We start from the raw sequence: 20,773 nt of genomic DNA on the forward strand, positions 1-20,773 counted from the left end.
TGAAGGCCCTCTAGGGGTACGTGAAGGCCCTCTAGGGGGTACGTGAAGGCCCTCTAGGGGGTATTTGAAGGTCCTCTAGGGGTACGTGAAGGCCCTCTAGGGGGTACGTGAAGGTCCTCTGGGGGGTACGTGAAGGCCCTCTAGGGGTACGTGAAGGCCCTCTAGGGGGTACGTGAAGGCCCTCTAGGGGTACATGAAGGTCCTCTAGGGGTACGTGAAGGCACTCTAGGGGTGCGTGAAGGCCCTCTAGGGGTGCGTGAAGGCCCTCTAGGGGTATTTGAAGGTCCTCTAGGGGTGCGTGAAGGCCCTCTAGGGGTGCGTGAAGGTCCTCTGGGGTGCGTGAAGGCCCTCTAGGGGTGCGTGAAGGCCCTCTCGGGTGCGTGAAGGTCCTCTAGGGTGCGTGAAGGTCCTCTAGGGGTGCGTGAAGGCCCTCTAGGGGTATGTGAAGGTCCTCTAGGGGTACGTGAAGGTCCTCTAGGGTACGTGAAGGTCCTCTAGGGGTACGTGAAGGTCCTCTAGGGGTACGTGAAGGCCCTCTAGGGGTACGTGAAGGCCCTCTAGGGGTACGTGAAGGCCCTCTAGGGGGTACGTGAAGGCCCTCTAGGGTACGTGAAGGCCCTCTAGGGGTACGTGAAGGTCCTCTAGGGGTACGTGAAGGCCCTCTAGGGGTACGTGAAGGTCCTCTAGGGGTACGTGAAGGCCCTCTAGGGGTACGTGAAGGCCCTCTAGGGGTACGTGAAGGTCCTCTAGGGTATTTGAAGGTCCTCTAGGGGGTACGTGAAGGCGCTCTAGGGGGTACGTGAGATTTGTTTTAAATATATTTAAAATGAGCATCCATTAAAAAAAAGCCTTTGAAAATAGTTATTTCATAAATTCAATTCAGTAAAATAAAAGTGTGAAATAAAAAGTGATTTTTGTGTATATTCTATATTATATTTAAAATGCTATGTACTACATCTTTTATTCAACCTACAATTCTTTGCACTGGTCAGGGGGTACCTGGCTGAAAAATATAATATAATTATATAATTTCACAGGAGAACAAGTTGGGAACTATTAAAATAAATGACAGGAATGAGTTTGGATGACTCCTCATTTAAAAAACAAAAAAGTGGAGATGAAATATTTAAATATTGTCACTCGAGTAACAAAACCCTAAAATAGAATCCGTCTCATTCATCTTTTTTTCTTTCCTCCTAAAGCACCTATTTCATGTTCATCCCAGTGACCGATACTCTGCGGCGTGCACCCCCGTCTCCGACTGTACCATCAGGCCGGGCCGCACCATGTGGAGCAGTTCCATTTGCCCGAATTCAACCGGAGCAATTTTCTTTTTTTTAAAGGGCAAATGCAAAACAACCCATTTAGACGGGCCTCATCCCACAAAATATAAATACAATGATTTCCTCATCACGTGTCTCATGAACAGCAGATTATCTGGACCCAGTTTCAATAACTTTTAAATTGGACACCTGTGGATTTGGTGCGATAAGAAAAAGATGAGTTTGGCTTTATCGCCCCCGAAGAAACATGCAGCGCAGCGTCTGCAGGCTGGTAAATAACACATTCATATCTTACATACACAGGATGTCGCCAACACACACACACACACACATGGTGCTTAAAGCACATGCACATGGGCTTCCATTACACAATAAATTGCACACTGCCCGTTGCACCACACACAGGTAGTCATCGTGGTCGTCGTGGTAATGACGGCGCTCACAGCGTGTGTACGTAGACAATGATGTGAGCTGAATGTGTCATGAGGTGTGTGGCGTCTGGCAGTTGTGGGCGTGGCTAATGTGTTAGCGAGCTACATAGCGATACGAATCCACGCAGATAAAGCATCCAACACCACGTTTGTGATCGTGTAGGTCAAATGTGACCTTTGACCTCTGGGCTTGTCTCCAGCTCCTGGGAAGTACATGAATGTACCGTAAAACCCAAACAAGCAAAGAAGAGGCTCAACATCTTCTATACCTGGAGATTTGGTGGTTATTCTCAGTGGAGTTTGACCCGAGTACTTTAGTTTCATTTTGAATATATAGAAAACATAAATTGGCGCATCGCTATAGAAAATATTTAAGAAATGACACTTTCGATTTCGTCGTCGGACCCAAATGTGGTGAAAATCCCCAAACGTCCCGGTGACGCCCCCTGCAGGAAGTCGAGGGGATTTTCTTTGGAGCAATTGGGTGATGTCATTAAAAACAACTTGCTTTTAATAAAGCTCATTCATGCCACATTTGATCTGATTTGGTCCCGCTTGAATCTCGTTGGCCGCTTTATTTCCTCAACTCGACGTCTAGTCGATGATTTCGCGGTTGTCTCGGTGGCCCCGCAGCGTGGGGACATCGCGCCCCTTTTTTGCGGATTAGATCGTCCTCTCCTCTGGCTCGACGGATTGTCCCTCGTGGGGGGGGGGGGGGGGGGGGTTGGGACACAGATGCAGATAATGGGCTCCAAATAATATCTTTTTGTTGTCTTTAAAAGCCTTCAAAGTGAGATACGGATATACAGCAAGTAATTAGGCGCGCCGGTCTGAATGTTCCTGAACACACACACACACACACACACACACACACATACTATATGTGCTTTAAGTGTAAACAGCCAATCGGAGACGTCCGGAGCGCGTGCCTGCGGCTGGAGACGACGACACTGTCACTGTTTTTTGTCTCGCGCGCGGTCCGAGCCCGCGGCACGCACGTCGTCTCCTCTGACGCTCCGCGGGCACTGCCCCTTTAACCGCGCGCGGCCGCACTGCTCATGCTCGCGGGGCTTTTGTTGCAGGAGTTTCCCCTCGTCACAAACCAGCTGTGGAGCAGCGGAGAGAGAGAGAGAGAGAGAGAGAGCAGGAGCGCGCGCGAGAGAAAGCACAGAGCCTCCTCCGCGGCTGTCGCATCCCGACGAGACAACGACACCCGGAGCCGAGGACACGCGTCTTTGTCTGGGAGGGAAATATACCACCCCACCCCCCCTCCACCCCCCGGAGAGCGTGGCAGCAGCAGCAGCGCGCGCGCGCGTTGCGTTCACTGGAGCTCCGACGTTTCCTTGTTTCATCTCCGAGGATTACAGCCGGGATTACCCCCCCTCCCCGGTCACGGTGTTTACATCGGATCCCTCACCACGGTGTGGAAGTTACCTGGAAGATTTGCCGGGGGCACGCGCCGCAGAGCGCGTAACCGGAGGAGGGTTACATGTGTGTGTGTGTGTTGCTGCGAACGGATACGTTGTGTTTCTTTTTTTTTAACTGTTTCCATCAAAGTTTCCGGTGCCGCAGCTTTCTCCACGCCGCTCCCCCGGCGTCACGGGTCGGATACTTTCCTCCTCGACCCCCGCTGATGACAACCGGTCACCTGGCAGCGTAAAGGTGACACCACCACCGCGTCCATCATGGAGGCTGTCGGCGGGGGGGTGCCTCTGTGCACCTGGACGGCCAAAAGGAGGAGCGCCGCCTTCATGACATACCTGGGAGTACTCGTGATGCTTCACCTCGTGCTTCACGCGGAAGCCGCCTCTTCCTCCTCCTCATCTTCCTCCTCCTCCAAGTCGTGCGAGAAGAACTGCCTGTCGGGACGGTGCATCAACGGGACCTGCGCGTGCGACCACGGGTGGGTCGGGGACCAGTGTCAGCACTGCCAGGGCCGGTTCAAGTAAGTCGGCTATTTGTTTTGGCACACATGCCGAGGAGTTTTACATCTCAGTCACCTGTCAGGTTGTTATTGGTGGATGGAGGCACCTCTTTATTAATTATAGCCTCATATCCATCTTCTCATTTTTGGATATTTGTTTTTGTGAGTGAATAAGTAGATGACTAGATTCATCTGTGTATTTGTTGTAGTCTTAAAGATGTGAGTTGGCTCTCTTACCAGATGTATGAAGGGCCATTAGTGCCAGAGTGACACACAGATCAACCCTAAACCAGCGGTCCACAACCTCAAAGAATGTATGAATGAAAAAGGTCAGAAAGGTGTTTTATTTTGAAATCACAGAATACATCCGTCTGTGCCGCTGTCAGAAGGTCACGTGAAAGGTCACCAAAATAGGTTTGGGGGCCGCTGCCCTAAAACTTTTTTATTTCTTTGTGTGTGTGTGTGAGTGCGCAATTCAACACTTTTCCTAAGTATGACATGATGTCATTTTAATGCCGAGTCGGCGGTCTGCTGCTTGGCGACGGTCCCTTCGGAGTTCCACGCACGGCCCGGACGAGGCAGGCGCTCTTTAAAAATTAAATGGTGAATGTTTCCTTCCACGTTTCTCTCTCCTCTGAGTTGAGTTGATCACATTTTGGTTTCTCTATTTTAAAAAAACATAAATTTCAACCACATTTGCATTGACATGATTTCCACTGGTCGAATCTCTGGTGCATCCTCCAATGCATGCTGGGTAAATTCACGATCACCTGATTGACAGACTTGAGTACAGAGACCAGATCATTCCTTTTTTAAATATTGCAAATCTCATGGCAATGTCCAAATTATTGCAATTCGATAAACTGAGTAAACATATTTCAACTAGATTATATCAGAAGGTCACGTGTTTTCCTGAATATGAAATATTGCTGTTTTCTAGAAACCTTTTAATCTAAGATATTGCACAACAACCTTTTTTTACGGAGAGTGCGCTTGTCTAACCCTGTTGCATTGTGGGTTGTTTGTAGCTTTAAGAGTTTGTCTTTGTGTCTTTTTAGAAGGTCTGAACTCATTTGGACTGATATTGGACGTGCACTATAATTTGTAATGTCCTGGGTGGGGTGGGTGGGGGGGGATTGATCGTTTCGGTGTCTTTTATCATCATTATTGGATTGAAAACCATTAAAATGATAACTGTGTCAACTGTGTTTTTCTAAAATAAATTGCGCAGCCGTAAAGTTAAGAACTACAAAGTTTTCAATTTCTCTCAGTTTCTGGCGTTTGGTACGATTTTGCGTTTTTAGCTTTTCATGAAGGAACATTTAAAAAAATGCTTCACAGTATTTCATGTGAACCTTTTTTTGGTTTAGTGGGCGGTTTTATTTTAGGGACGTCCTTTAATTTGGGCTGCATAGACCATACTGCATTTTGAGAGATGATAATGATGACTTTTTTTGCAGATTAGTTAGCTTTGAACTAGAGTCCCTGGTCAGGTAGACATGAAAAAAACAGCACAATACATAAGAGTTTGAATTAATCGCATTAATCGCCCCTCATACACTCCAGAGTATGGAGACAGAAAATGACATAAGTATAAATAAATGCATGAATAAATACAGAATAAATAAATAAATGCTTAAATAAATGCCTCAATAAATACAGGAATAAATAAATAAATTATTAAATGTATAAATAAATACAGTAATAAAAAAAAATTGCTTAAATAAATGTATAAATAAATGCATGAATAAATACAGGAATAAATATATAAATGCTTAAAAAATGTAGAAATTAATACAGGAGTAAATAACTACATGCTTAAATAAATGTATGAATAAATAAAATACCGGAATACGTAGAAAAATGCTTAGATATATATATATAAATAAATATATGTCCTGTTTAGATATAACTTAGATTTATTTATTCCTGTATTTATTTATTTATAAATGTTTTAAAGCATTTATTTATTTATTCCTGTATTTATTCATTTATTTCTACATTTTATTCAAGCATTTACTTTTTTATTCCTGTATTTATTAATGCAGTTATTTATTTCTACTCAAGTGATTTTCTGTCCTCCATTCCAGAGAGGGCCGCTAAACATTACCTTTTCACAATCACCTCAGCCTTAACCTGACTTTAAAGGTCTGGCACTTCCTCTCTGGAGAGTCGTATCGATCTTCCAGTCAATGTGATTGTTGTGGAGGGAGAAACGAGGCTGCGGAGGCACGACAAGACGCTGGACACGCTTTCCCCTGCTTGTCACGGCCTCATTATCGTCCATTAATACCGAGTGGTACACACACACACACACACACACACACACACACACACACACACACACACACACATGCATGGTCACAGGCACATTTCATCGATTGCTGGAAAATCGTCTTGAGATGCGTCGGCTCAATTCTCAAAGACAGTCCGTTGTGTTTTCACGCTACTTGATGCTCTTAGTGTGTAAAACACACACTCCACTCACACACCTCCTGAACGTTTTCTTAATGTGTGGCAACATTTGCTTTGAGCGTGTCCTTCCCTGATTTGTGATCTGTTTTAATTCGCCTTATCGAGCTGAAATGAGGTCTGACGGCGCTTAGCCGGGCGCCACGTTTTTAGAGGTTGAATATCACGAGTAACGGCAAAAGATGCAACGCAGCAGCAATGGGAAAAGCCTCAAGCGATGGACTCTCGACGCTTGTTTGTTTTAACCTCGATGACATCACCAAGGTGAACGATGCCTTGTCCTGCGCCGAGGCCTCCTGCCTCCGTCGCTCGCGGTGTAACTCGGTCTGGATGGATTTTGATTGGCTGTTGGTTGCATTGTGCAGAGTTATAACAACTGGCAGCTCTAAATAGCATTCGAGTCAATATCGAAGACGCACCTATAACTCCTGTATACTGACGATAATGATGTGCCTGAAAAGGCAAAACATATATATATGTTTGTTTATCTATATATTTATATATATATACACCTATATATATATACATATATGTTTATATGAATAAATATATGTTTAAATATATGTATTTATTTATATATATATTAGTGCTGTGAAAAATAACGCGTTAATTCAATTACAGGTTTAACTAGTTTTTTTTTTTTAACGCATGCGCAGAATGAGCTTCCAATCCGTCTGTTGTTGGTCGTCTCTCCAGCAGCATGTCATTCTGTCTCTACGTGTCGCGTTAACACGACTCCGATCTCCGTCTCGCGCGCCGCAGAGCTCGGATGCCGGCTTGTTACGCGCACATCCGGACGAAAAAAAACTCACTTGCACCCCCCCCCCCGCGAGCCGAGAATTGTTGACGGGGGGGGGTGGAGATCCCCCCCTGTTATAATAGGGGAAACACTGGAGTTGATAAGCGTGTCTTCTTGTCTGATCAATACGCAACTGTGAGGTGCGTGAATGGACCGAGCGGCCAGCTGCTGATCACACATCTCTTTTGGAGCACCGAAGACCCATTTTGACCCAGGAAAAACCCTGAATGTATATATGTGATTAATCCACAGAAACCTGTGATTAATCTGATTAAAAATTGTAATCATTTCACACCCCTAATATATATATATTTACGTGTAAACATGTCTGTTTTTTAAAATATATTGAATCGGCCTGTTTTATAGCTTGTCTCTGGTTGGCCACCGGAAACCATCGTGGATGCGTCCCGTGTGTCGGACCCGGACGGCGTGCTGGACATCTGGACCTGAATGTTCAGTCTGTCGTCATCTGTCCTTTTTAAATTTATTTTATGAAAACACGCCCTCGTATTAAGCTTGGTTTATTATAAACCACGCGGTAATCCGTATGGAAAAAAACCCGCCGCTTCTTGTTTTGGGGGATTGTGAGCGGGATGAAATCTGCCCGTCAACAACAAATATTGTGGGGAAAAAAATATTTGTGTCCAAATACCACACACACACACACATACACACACCGTAGTATCTTACATACACACACACACACACACACACACACACAGTAGTATCTTACACACACACACACACACACACACACAGTAGTAACTCATATACACACACACACACACACACAGTAGTAACTCATATACACACGCACACACACACACACAGTAGTATCTTACATGCACACACACACACACACAGACACATACACACAGTCAGTAGTATCTCATACACACACACTCCGTAGTATCTCAAACACACACACACACACCGTAGTATCTTACATACACACACACACACACACACACACACACACAGTAGTATCTCATATACACACACACACACACACAGTAGTATCTCATATACACACACACACACAGTAGTATCTCATATACACACACACACGCACACACACACACACAGTAGTATCTCATATACACACACACGCACACAGACACACACACAGTAGTATCTCATATACACACACACACACACACATACACAGTAGTATCTCATATACACACAGACACACACACACACAGTAGTATCTCATATACACACAGACACACACACACACACACACACAGTAGTATCTCATATACACACAGATAAACAGTAGTATCTCATAGACATACACACTCACACCCTAGTATATCATATATATAAACACACAGTTGTATCTTATATACATACAGAAACACCCCCCCCCACACACACAGTAGTATCTCATACACACACACACAGACACACACACACAGTAGTATCTCATACACACACACACACACACACACACACACACACACACACACACACAGTGACATCCTGTCCAAACCGATGCACGCTGCGATGATGCTGACGTGGTGTGTGTGTGTGTGTGTGTAGGGGTGTGTGTGTGTGTGTGTGTTTCAATTTCACCTTTTATGTATCTGCTCTCCACACAGATCCAATAAAGCAGAAGTCGGGAGTGATTCTGTTTGTGTATTGATTTCAGGTCTTGGTGCGGCGTGGAGTTTTTACCCATCTGCAGTCTCACCCCCTTTTTGGTTTCTGATGGCGTTCTCTCCTCCTCTTCATCCTCCTCCTCCTCCTCTCTTGCTCTCTTTGTCCAGACTAAACAACGTCCTGCTTGTTCCTCGCATTAACAACACAACATGCATTTGGTACGTTTTAAGAAAAAAAGGGGGGAAATAAATAAATAAATATAATTGTCCTTGAATTTTGGCACTTGGACGGTTTTTATTGGTCCATTGCTCAACAATGTAAAATTCACAAGGGTTGATGAGAGCAGAACCAGAGCGACGGTCTTCAAGAGGCTCAGGAGGGCTGAGCAGCTGCTGGTAATTCTAGTTTCATACAATAAACACTTTTCACAGAGTTGTTTAAAGTCATTGGTTGAAAAAATAATAATAATATTGATGAAAGGAGCTTTGTTAGGACAAGAGACACCGACTGTTGGTCGGAGAAGTGATGTCATCTCCAGGCTGTGGTGTTGGATTAAAGGTCTTGGCCCTTTTACAATGTCCTGAAACGACCTCCGACCTTCTCAACTTTGGGAAACTTCAGCCAGTTTAATGAATTTAAACCAAATGAAGTTGTTATTGTTGCAGTCTAACTTGAGCTGGATACAAGAGCAAAAGTACCAGGGATGGAAAAACATTTATATGTGCTTACCTAAAAATTACTGGCAAATAATATTTAATAAAAAATAAATAACAATAACAATGTATATATATATATTTTTAAATATATATATGTTATATATATTTAAGAATATATATTTCTATATAAAAATATATATTTGTGTATATTTATTTATATAAAAATATTTATATATACATATATATATTTTCATATAAAAATATATATTTTTGTATATATATACATATATATATTTTCATATAAAAATATATATTTTTGTATATATATATACATACATTTATAAAAAAATATATATTCATGTAGAATCCTCCGAGGTTTGTCCTCGATCAACCTCGGAGAGGAAGCCGTGGACCGACCTCAGAGAGCATCCGGCAGCTTCCGACATCAAACACCGCCTAATGCGGCACATCGGACTGAATCTACGCGCCGCAGTTTTTTTCCCCTCGAATACAAAGCTCCACGTTAATCTCACTTTGTGTGCTGCATGCAAAGTGCAGGCAGCACGTTAAAAAACAAAACGCCGGAGGCCGCTGCGTAATGAACTCTCGCAGATCAAACATTTTTTCGGCATTATTCGCCGACAGAGATGCACAAAGAAGTTCTGGAGAAAGAAGAAAGAAGAAAAAGGACCTTGATCGTGATAATTGATTACAGATGGAGAAAAAAGGAAATTCAAATCTAGTCTTTCTCGTCGATGAACGAAACAGTTTTTTTTGCCTCTCAGACGGACGTATTTATCAGTGGATTCTCTAAATGTATTTAGGTTTAGTTTAAAATACTAACGAAACTTTTGTTATTCGAGCTTTAAGCTTATTATTGTTAAATCCACCAATTGGGACCTGGATCCGTCCAAGACTACCCAAGACTCGATGGGTTGAGCTCATCGGGGAATAAAGCTTTTTACGATTTTTAGTTGGATGAGACCAAGTGGACTGAAAAAAATAAATAAAAAGTGTAATGCACGCTCTGAAAATACAGCCACATAAAAGTATTGTAATCCTCAAACGTGGATCACATTGAAGTTGGCGTGATCGGTGACATGTGTGTGTGTGTGTGTGTGTGTGTGATTATCTGTGTTAAAGCCTCAGGCAGTGTGTAGTGATGACTCAGCTTGTGGACTGAAGTTGCCACCGCAGTTGTGTGTGTCTGAGAAAGCTTGGGAGGGGGAAGGGGGGGGGGGGGAGTATGGGATGGCCATCTGTCCAGTGTGTGTTAATCCAAGCTATGATGAGCGCAAGGGCAACACACACACACACACACACACACAGTTGGACTGGTGGGTGTGTTACGTGACTCGAAGCCCACCAATCTGACGTTCTACGTTATTTAGTAGGCCAGAAAGATGCCGGAATGTGTTGACCCGATACATAATATGTCGAACGCAGTATGCAAAAAAAGTCCACGCGGCACCCTGTCTCTCGCCAGAAAACCGAGATCAAGCGTACCCCTCGTCCTCCACTTTGCTGACCGCTGGAGAACCTTCATGTCGAAGTTCAATCGGAAGACTTCCTCCTCCTGGGATTTGGGGTTATTTTCCTCAAGTTATTTTCTTGGTTGTGACCCGAGGCCGTGAGGAATCATCCTCAGGGGACCAAAAGACCTCGAGGAGACCAAGAGGTCCCCGACTAGGGAGCAGGAAGTTGCCTCGGCATTTCTATTTTTTTGCGCGTGTTCAATGTCCGCACCGCTCACCCACTCAACAACAAAAAACTCAATCGCCGCTTGTTTCCAGGCGCTCGATCAGCGAACGCGTCCAGCCCGCACATTCAATCTCCGTCTCGTAAGGATCGATACTCATTTGGACGTCGGACACGACGCTCTCCATTCACCTCCTTTTGCTACTCGTACGGTGATCAGATTAGTGTGTGTGGGGGGGGGGGGGGAGTGGAGCATCCCTCCATCACGGGGTCATTACACACAAGTGTCGATGCAAGACGTCTTCCATTGGAGCGTCACGGAGGATTGAATACGGCTCATTTAAGTCCGTGGGGGTCAAGCCGAGAGATCGGGTTTCATTTTCTTAATTTCTTTTTTGGGGGGGGGGGGGGTCGGGGGTAATTTGATTAATTTTTTGTTGATTCCTTCAAAGAATTGAAATCCACGAGAGAGCGACCGAGGAAAACGAACGCGCAATACCAACAAAAAAACCTGTGTTTTTTGAGTCCACCTGTAACTGAGGTCTGGGGGCCGACATGGACCCGACTGGCTCCTCAAGACTCTCAAACCAGACCCTTTTTTTGTGTGTGCAGGTAAAATGACCCATGCTGCCGTTTCTCACCTTCAGTGGAGCATCGGTCAGTTCTTTGGTCTCTTATTAGTTGCCCACATTTGGCCCGATCACTAATTTGGACTATTTTTAACTCGGATTTCCCTTTCTTTCTTAAAAAAAAAAAAATGAATCCCTGCAAGTCAAGTATTGAGAAACATCTACACACACACACACACACATAAACATACATACACACACACACACACATAAATACACACACACACACACACATACATACACACACACACACACACACACATACACATACACACACACACACACATCCATATACATACACACACACACACACACATACATACACACACACACACACATACATAAACACGTACATACACACACACACATAAACATACATACACACACACACACACACACACATAAATACATACACACACACACACACACACACATACATACACACACACACACACACATACATACACACACACACACACACACACACACACATAAACATACGCACACACTCACACACATAAACATACATACACACACACTCTCACACACACACATAAACATACATACACACACACACACACACACACATACATACATACACACACACTCTCACACACACATACACACACATAAACATACATACACACACACACACACACACACACACATAAACATACACACACACACACATACACACACACTCTCTCACTCTCTCACACACACACACATAAACATACATACACACACACACACACACACACACATAAACATACATACACACACACACACACACACACACATAAACATACATACACACACACTCTCACACACACACACACATAAACATACGCACACACTCACACACACACACATAAACATACATACACACACACTCTCTCACACACACACAAACACACACATAAACACATACATACACACACACTCTTTCACACACACAAACACACACATAAACATACATACACACACTCTCACACACATACACATAAACATACATACACACACCCTCTCACACGCACACACATAAACATACATACACACACCCTCTCACACGCACACACATAAACATACATACACACACACCCTCTCACACATAAACATACATACACACACATTCACACTCACACACACACACCTGTGCGCAACTTTTCACCTGCCAATCCAACGACAGACCTGAGAGAAAAGCCTTTCAAATGTTAAATGTTCCTTGAAGGCTTTTATTGTGGCGAGCAAACACAAAGTATTGAGTTTTCGAAACTCAAAGCGAGGTGTGTGTGTGTGTGCTTCTGTCCTCCCATGAGCTTTAACCAAGCTGTCGGTTGCTCAGCAACCCCAGAAACACATGTGCGTGTGTGTGTGTGTGTGTGTTCAGGTTCTGATTGCTGACTGTGGAGTTGATCCTCTGGATCTTTGCTGAAGCCGGCGTTATTTTCTTGGCGGGAGCTTCTCTTTGGATTCAGACCCTCCCTCCCTGTTTCTTTCACTCTTCCTCCTCCTCCCATATCTTCATCTGTCCCAATAAATCAACACACGCACACACACACACACACAAAATTGCTTTTCCTGTGATCCACCCAGCGAAAGCCGTGTTCCCAAACTGTTTTTCTCACAAGTGATTTCATCGCTGAAGCATGCGCTGGCTCGGCTTCTCATTTATTTGCTTTCTTCTTTCTTTGTATTTCTTTGTCTTCTTGTGTGTGTGTGTTTGTTTTTGAGTGTGTGTGTGTGTTTGTTTTTGAGTGTGTGCGTGTGTGTGTTTGTATCTCCACGTGGCGGGCGGGTGTGTTTACGGTCCCGGGTTATTTGTGTTCATGTCCTGTTTGCCCCGCGCTCTCTGGTGGACGCCTCCGCGCTTCGGCACACGGGTCCAACTCCACTCGAGGACGGAGCGATTGGATTTCGGCGGTCAAAGGTCACCGTGACCTCACGTGCCCCCCACCCTCCCTCCCATTTCTCGTGAGCGAGGTATTTCAGGAACGCTCTCCTCACGTCCCCTGTGGGGATTTCGAGGTATGAAGCGATGAGAAGCTGGCGGTCGGACCTGAAGGTCGCGGTGACCTCGCAGAACACGTTTTTTTGGGGGGGGGGCCACGACTCAAGAAAACGCCGAGCGGCCCCCACAGCATGCGGGTTCTTTTCCTTTATAGCATATCGTACCCCTTTCTCTTCATCCCCACCCCTCTCATATCAGTGTGTGTGGGTGTGTTTGAGAGAGTATCTGAGGAGAATAAGTGATGGAAAGTCATGAACAGTTCCACATTCATCTGCTACTCTCGTTTATTACACACACTGCGTCTGCAGCTGCGCAGTCGCGTCGTGTCACTTCCTGCCAGGCGGCGGTGCGTTCAGGGCGGCGCGTTCGCCGCAGCGTCGCTTCTTCTGCTCGGCGGGTTTTATACACCTGCGAAGCAAAACATGTGGACGGCCCCCGGAGGAGACATCGGAAAAGGTTCGTATTCAAGCAATAAGGTGAGAGAGGCGGGACTTTGTCGTTAATAATCAGCCGACCAATCAGAATGCTTGATTTCATCGAAACAAATCTGCATATGGCCTCCAATGTTACAGGATGCGACATCTTTAAAAACCCAAAAGAAGAGGTGTGTGTGTGTGTGTGTGTGTGTGTGTGTGTGTGTGTGTGTGTGTGTGTGTGTGTGTGTGTGTGTGTGTGTGTGTGTGTGTGTGTGTGTGTGTGTGTGTGTGTGTGTGTGTGTGTGTGTGTGTGTGTGTGTGTGTGTGTGTGTGTGTGTGTGATTCCTTAGATCAAGTGCACCAGAGGGACATTGAACAATGCACACCATTATTCCCAATAGAGGGAACACTCCCCTGATTTGTTTTGTAAATAAATAATAAATAAATCCATATTTTAATTGGACTTGGGGCTTAAAATAAATAAATAAATCCAAAGGCGCGGCGGACAGTCAGAGCGGAGTTATTGAAGCCGTTCCTAGTTTCCTATCTAGCCGCTGCGCTGGATGAGTAATGCTTTAAAGAGGTGCTTTCCATCTCCTCCACGCCGGCCCATTCGCTACATGGATGTCCTTCAGGACTCGGGGGGGGGGGGGGGGGCAACTCCATGCAGCTGTAGCTAACGGATGCAAAACTAAAATAAAACAGCAGTGCTTAAACTAATTATAATACAATTCAAAAGTTCAGGGTCACTTATAAATGTCCTTATTTTTCAAAGGAAAGCACTGTTTTTTTTATCAATGAAGATAACATTAAATTAATCATAAATACTCTCTCTACATAGTTAATGTGATAAATGACTCTTCTCTGGTGTTTAATGAAGTCTCTACAGAGGTGTGTAGAGGCCCATCTCCAGTGTTCTAGTGGTACGTTGTGTTATCGCCTTAGAAGACTAGCGGAGGGGTATAAAACCCTTTTTATGTGAGCGCAGCTGAAAACAGTTATGCTGGTGAGAGAAGCTATAAAACTGGCCTTCCTTTGAGACACAAGTTTGAAGAACAACTTTAATATTTACAATAAAAATCATTATTTCTAACCTCCTCAATGTCTTGACTATATTTTATATTCATTTTGCAATTTATTTGATGAATAAAAGTGAGTTTTCATGGAAAACACAAAGTTGTCTGGGTGACCCCAAACTTTTGAACTATATATACAGTGTATATATATATATATATATAGAGGCGGGTCTCTGAAGACCCCCACTGCTGGGCTTAGCCTGAAGCCTTGTTTCATGCATGCTTTTTATTATTTTCCAGCCAGAGGCGCTCCTCCCTCTCCTCTCGGTGGGGGGGGGGGCGGTCATTCCGCCTTAAACATACATACACACTTTCACACACACACAAACACACACATAAACACATACATACAGCCACACACTCTCACACACACAAACACACACATAAACATACATACACACACTTCCTCACACGACATTAACACATAAACATACATACACACACCCTCTCACACGCACACACATTAAACATACATACACACCTCACACATAAACATACATACACACATTCACACTACACACACACACACCAGTGTGCAACTTTTCACCTGCTAATCCAACGACATTTAGACCTGAGAGAAAAGCCTTTCAAATGTTAAATGTTCCTTGAAGGCTTTTATTGTGGCGTAAAAGTAAACACAAAGTATTGAGTTTCGAAACTCAAAGCGAGGTGTGTGTGTGTGTGCTCTGTCCTCCCACATGAGCTTTAACCAAGCTGTCGGTTGCTCAGCAACCCCAGAAACACATGGTGTGTGTGTGTGTGTGTGTGTGTGTGTTCAGGCTCCTGATTGCTGACTGTGGAGTTGATCCTCTGGATCTTTGCTGAAGCCGGCGTTATTTTCTTGGCGGGAGCTTCTCTTTGGATTCAGACCCTCCCTCCTGTTTCTTTCCTCTTCCTCCTCCTCCCATATCTTCATCTGTCCCAGAATAAATCAACCATTTTACACACACACACACAAAATTGCTTTTCCTGTGATCCACCGCAGCGAAAGCCGTGTTCCCAAACTGTTTTTTCTCACTATTAGTGATTTCATCGCTGAAGCACAGCGCTAGTTCTCGGCTTCTCATTTATTTGCTTTCTTCTTTCTTTGTATTTCTTTGTCTTCTTGTGTGTGTGTTTGTTTTTGAGTGTGTGTGTGTTCGTTTTTGAGTGTGTGTGTGTTTGTTTTTGAGTGTGTGTGTGTGTGTGTTCGTTTTTGAGTGTGTGCGTGTTTGTATCTCCACGTGGCGGGCGGGTGTGTTTACGGTCCCGGGTTATTTGTGTTCATGTCCTGTTTGCCCCGCGCTCTCTGGTGGACGCCTCCGCGCTTCGGCACACGGGGTCCAACTCCACTTTCGAGTGAGACGGAGCGATTGGATTTCGGCGGTCAAAGCGTCACCGTGACCTCACGTACCCCCACCCTCCCTCCCATTTCTGTGAGCGAGGTATTGTCAAGGAACGCTCTCCTCACGTCCCCTGTGGGATTTCGAGGTGTGTAAGCGGTGAGAAGCTGGCGGGTCGGACCTGAAGGTCGCGGTGACCTCGCAGAACACGTTTTTAGGGGGGCCACGACTCAAGAAAACGCCGAAGCGGCCCCCACAGCATGCGGGTTCTTTTCCTTTATAGCATATCGTATCCCCTTTCTCTCTTCATCCCCACCCCTCTCATATCAGTGTGTGTGTGTGGGTGTGTTTAGAGAGTATCTGAGGAGAATAAGTGATGGAAAAGTCATGAACAGTTCCACATCTATCTGCTACTCTCGTTTATTACACACACTGCGTCTGCAGCTGCGCAGTCGGCGTCGTGTCACTTCCTGCCAGGCGGTGCAAGTTCAGGGCGCCAGTAGCTACGCCTCGTGAAAGGCCGCTTCTTCTGCTCGGCGGTTTTATACACCTGCGAAGCCTGGAAACATGTGGACTGCCCCCGGAGGAGACATCGGAAAAGGTTCTGGGGATTCAAGCAATAAGGTGAGAGAGGCGGGACTGTGTCGTCAATAATCAGCTTCTACCAATCAGAATGCGCCGGATTTCATCGAAACAAATCTGCATATGGCCTCCAATGTTACAGGATGCGACATCTTTAAAACCCAAGAAGAGGTGTGTGTGTGTTTCATAACGTGTGTGTGTGTGTGTGTGTGTGTGTGTGTGTGTGTGTGTGTGTGTGTGTGTGTGTGTGTGTGTGTGTGTGTGTGTGTGTGTGTGTGTGTGTGTGTGTGTGTGTGTGTGTGTGTGTGTGTGTGTGTGTGTGTGTGTGTGTGTGTGTGTGTGATTCCTTGTGATCATGCACCAGAGGACATTGAACAATGCACACCATTATTCCCAATAGAGGAACACTCTGATTTGTTTTGTAAATAAACAATAAACTAAAATCCATATTTTAATTGGACTTGGGGCTTAAAAATAAACAAACTAAATCCAAAGGCGCATGACAGTCAGAGCGGAGTTATTGAAGCCGTTCCTAGTTTCCTGTATCTAGCCGCTACGCGCTGGATGAGTAATGCTTTAAAGAGGTGCTTTCCATCTCCTCCACGCCGGCCCATTCGCTACATGGATGTCCTTCAGGACTCGGGGGCAACTCCATGCAGCTGGCTGTAAGCACGGATGCAAACTAAAGAAAACAGCAGTGCTTAAACTAATTATAATACAATTCAAAAGTTCAGGGTCACTTATAAATGTCCTTATTTTTCAAAGGAAAGCACTGTTTTTTTTATCAATGAAGATAACATTAAATTAATCATAAATACTCTCTCTACATAGTTAATGTGATAAATGACTGTTCTCTGGTGTTTAATGAAGTCTCTACAGAGGTGTGTAGAGGCCCATCTCCAGTGTTCTCGTGGTACGTTGTGTTATCGCCTTAGAAGACTAGCGGAGGGGTATAAAACCCTTGAAAACCCTTTTTATGTGAGCGCAGCTGAAAACAGTTATGCTGGTGAGAGAAGCTATAAAACTGGCCTTCCTTTGAGTCACAAGTTTGAAGAACAACTTTAATATATACAATAAAAATCATTATTTCTAACCTCCTCAATGTCTTGACTATATTTTATATTCATTTAGCAATTTATTTGATGAATAAAAGTGAGTTTTCATGGAAAACACAAAGTTATATATAGAGGCGGGTCTCTGAAGACCCCCACTGCTGGGCTTAGCCTGAAGCCTTGTTTCATGTATGCTTTTTATTATTTTCCAGCCAGAGGCGCTCCTCCCTCTCCTCTCGGTGGGGGGGCGGTCATTCCGCCTTTGACGGTCATTTTTCCAGTGGAGGCTGCTCTGGCACAAGACACAACAAGGAGGTGGCACTCCTCACGGTAGAGCTACATCACCATGGGAAGAGATCATCCTTGCCCCCCCTCCCCTCCCCCCCTCCCTCCTCCCCCCCTCCTCGACCTTTACCGCCGCTCTGTTTTCCGGCGGCGGTCGTGTTAACGGGACAGCTGTGACGTACGAGGAGGCGGTGGCATGTGCGCCGGGTGGAGAATGCGAGGATTAGCGTGCTCACGTTGGGTGGTGTGAGTGTGTGAGTGTGTGTGTGTGTGTGTGATTACACAGTACAGGAAACCATCCCAGAATATGACAACATGGGATCGTGATTTCAGTCGACAGCGGCCCCGTAACACACACTGGTGTTTTAATGTGGACCACATGTGATGGGGCTCACACGCACACACACACACACACACACACACACATAAACACACACACACACACATAAACACGCACGCACACACACACACACGTACACACACACACATAAACACACACACACACACATAAACACACACACACATAAACACGCACACGTACACACACACGCACACACACACACATATATATATATACACACACACACACATATACACACACATATATACATACTAACACACGCATACACACTCACACACATAAACACACGCGCACACACACACGCACACACACACACACATAAACACGCACACACACACACACATAAACACGCACACACACACATAAACACGGACACACACATAAACACACGCACACACACTTACATATATATACACACACATACATATACACACACATATATACACACACGCATACACATACACACACACATCCTCAATATACACACATATCCTCACACGCACACACACATGCATATATATAAACACACATACACACACACACACACACATATATATATATACACACACATACATATACACACACATATATACATACACACACACATAAACATACACACACACTCATACACACAAACGCATACACATACACACACACAGACACACATCCCTCACACACACACACACAGGCTGTGGGACCCAGGGTATAATCAGCATGCGGCCTGCCGGGCACACACACACACACACACACACACCCTGTAATAATACGTGGGGGTGCATTAAAGGTTTTATTTCGGCACACGCCCGTCTGGTGACGGATGTGCCGTCGCGCCGCAGAAGACGGCAGAGCTCCGACTCCCGAGTGAAAACACGGCGCCGTGTTTCTCCGACTTCGCCGACTCTCAAAGGCCGGGGGGTCGTGAACTGAGCGCATCTTTCTGATGGATTATTGATCGATTGTATTTTTGATTAGTGGCGTACGGCCGCGTGTACAAATTCATTTTTATTTTGATCACATCAAAAACTAAATGTTGATTTTATTTCACCGGGCTTGTGTCTCCATCTTGTGCGGCGGCCAGTTGGTGGAAAGAGTATTAAGGTACGATTGCAATTAAAAGTCAGATGACGTTAAGGTGTCGGACGGAGGAGCTCTAATGAACTGAAGTCCCTGAACCTGACATCATTCCATCACCGTGGTAGCAACTACATCTCAAGGACCAGGTCTATAATGTAATGTTATCACAACCGTACCTCTCTTTAATTTAGCATCTTATATTTACTATGAATTAAACTCAAAAGTATCGGATGGATCTAATGAGGTGTCAAACACAAGGCTCGGGGCCCGAATCCGGCCCGCCACGTCATTTTATGTGGCCTCTGACGGCTTAAAAGACACATGATCACCTTTTCTTAAAAATAAAAAAAATCCTATACTTTTATTTTGAAGGTTTCAAATTAAATGGGTATTAGAGACAATATTTCTACACTCAAATAAACTATAATAAAATGCAAAGACATTTATTTAACTATATCTTCGGGAGTAGTTTATACAGTTTCGGTCACACTGGCCCTTTAAGAGGCCCACGGTGAAAATGAGTTTGACACCCACTGATTTAGGAGATTCGGGGTCAAGGGTCAAGATTTGGATAAAGGTCACTCGCTCGTCACCTGACCTCCTCCTTCACCTCCGTCGTGGTCGTGTTGATGACGCTGTAATCTCCATCCGTGTGTTTTTCACCCCCCTATCTATTCTCATTCCCGGTTTTCTCAAGGTGACCTGGGGGCGGCGGCTTATAGGCCGACTCGTCTATTAACCTCCTCAGAGTCGAGTCATCACGGAGACCCGCGGTGCCGGGTCGGCGCCCGAGGACTCGCGAGGTTCTGCCGAGGAACCGGAACATGAGAGGGAAGAGCTTTTCAAGATGACTTTCATATCCCACACAGGCAGACGGGTGAAGTCGCCTCGTGTGTGTGTGTGTGTGTGTGTGTGCACATTGGTATGCGGACGGCTGTGTGTGTGTGTGTGTGTGTGTTCCCTTCTTCCCCATTCATCCTTTCATTCCTTCTCTCGTTTTCTTTCCACTGTGTTCCATCATCCTCTCTTCTCCCTTTACTCTTTTCCTCTTCTTTGTATTTTACCTCTCTTCTTTTCTTCCCTCCTTTTCTTTGTTT

The 20,773-nt window shown here is 44.9% G+C and overlaps 1 protein-coding gene across 2 annotated transcripts in view; it reads left to right on the forward strand.

Moving 5' to 3' along the window:
* Nucleotides 1-2,907: 2,907 nt before the first annotated feature.
* The window catches only part of atrnl1a (attractin-like 1a), a 239,394-nt gene continuing 221,528 nt past the window's right edge, over nt 2,908-20,773 (forward strand). The window contains exon 1 of one of the 2 annotated variants that reach the window (XM_056435010.1): nt 2,908-3,659. In XM_056435010.1, coding sequence (XP_056290985.1) covers nt 3,400-3,659 — 260 coding nt within the window. In that variant the 5' untranslated portion in view covers nt 2,908-3,399. The remainder of the gene's footprint in view (nt 3,660-20,773) is intronic. The other variant, XM_056435011.1, reaches the window with a different exon arrangement.

The sequence above is a fragment of the Pseudoliparis swirei genome, chromosome 17 (genome assembly GCF_029220125.1).
Source record: "Pseudoliparis swirei isolate HS2019 ecotype Mariana Trench chromosome 17, NWPU_hadal_v1, whole genome shotgun sequence".
Lineage (NCBI taxonomy): Eukaryota > Metazoa > Chordata > Actinopteri > Perciformes > Liparidae > Pseudoliparis > Pseudoliparis swirei.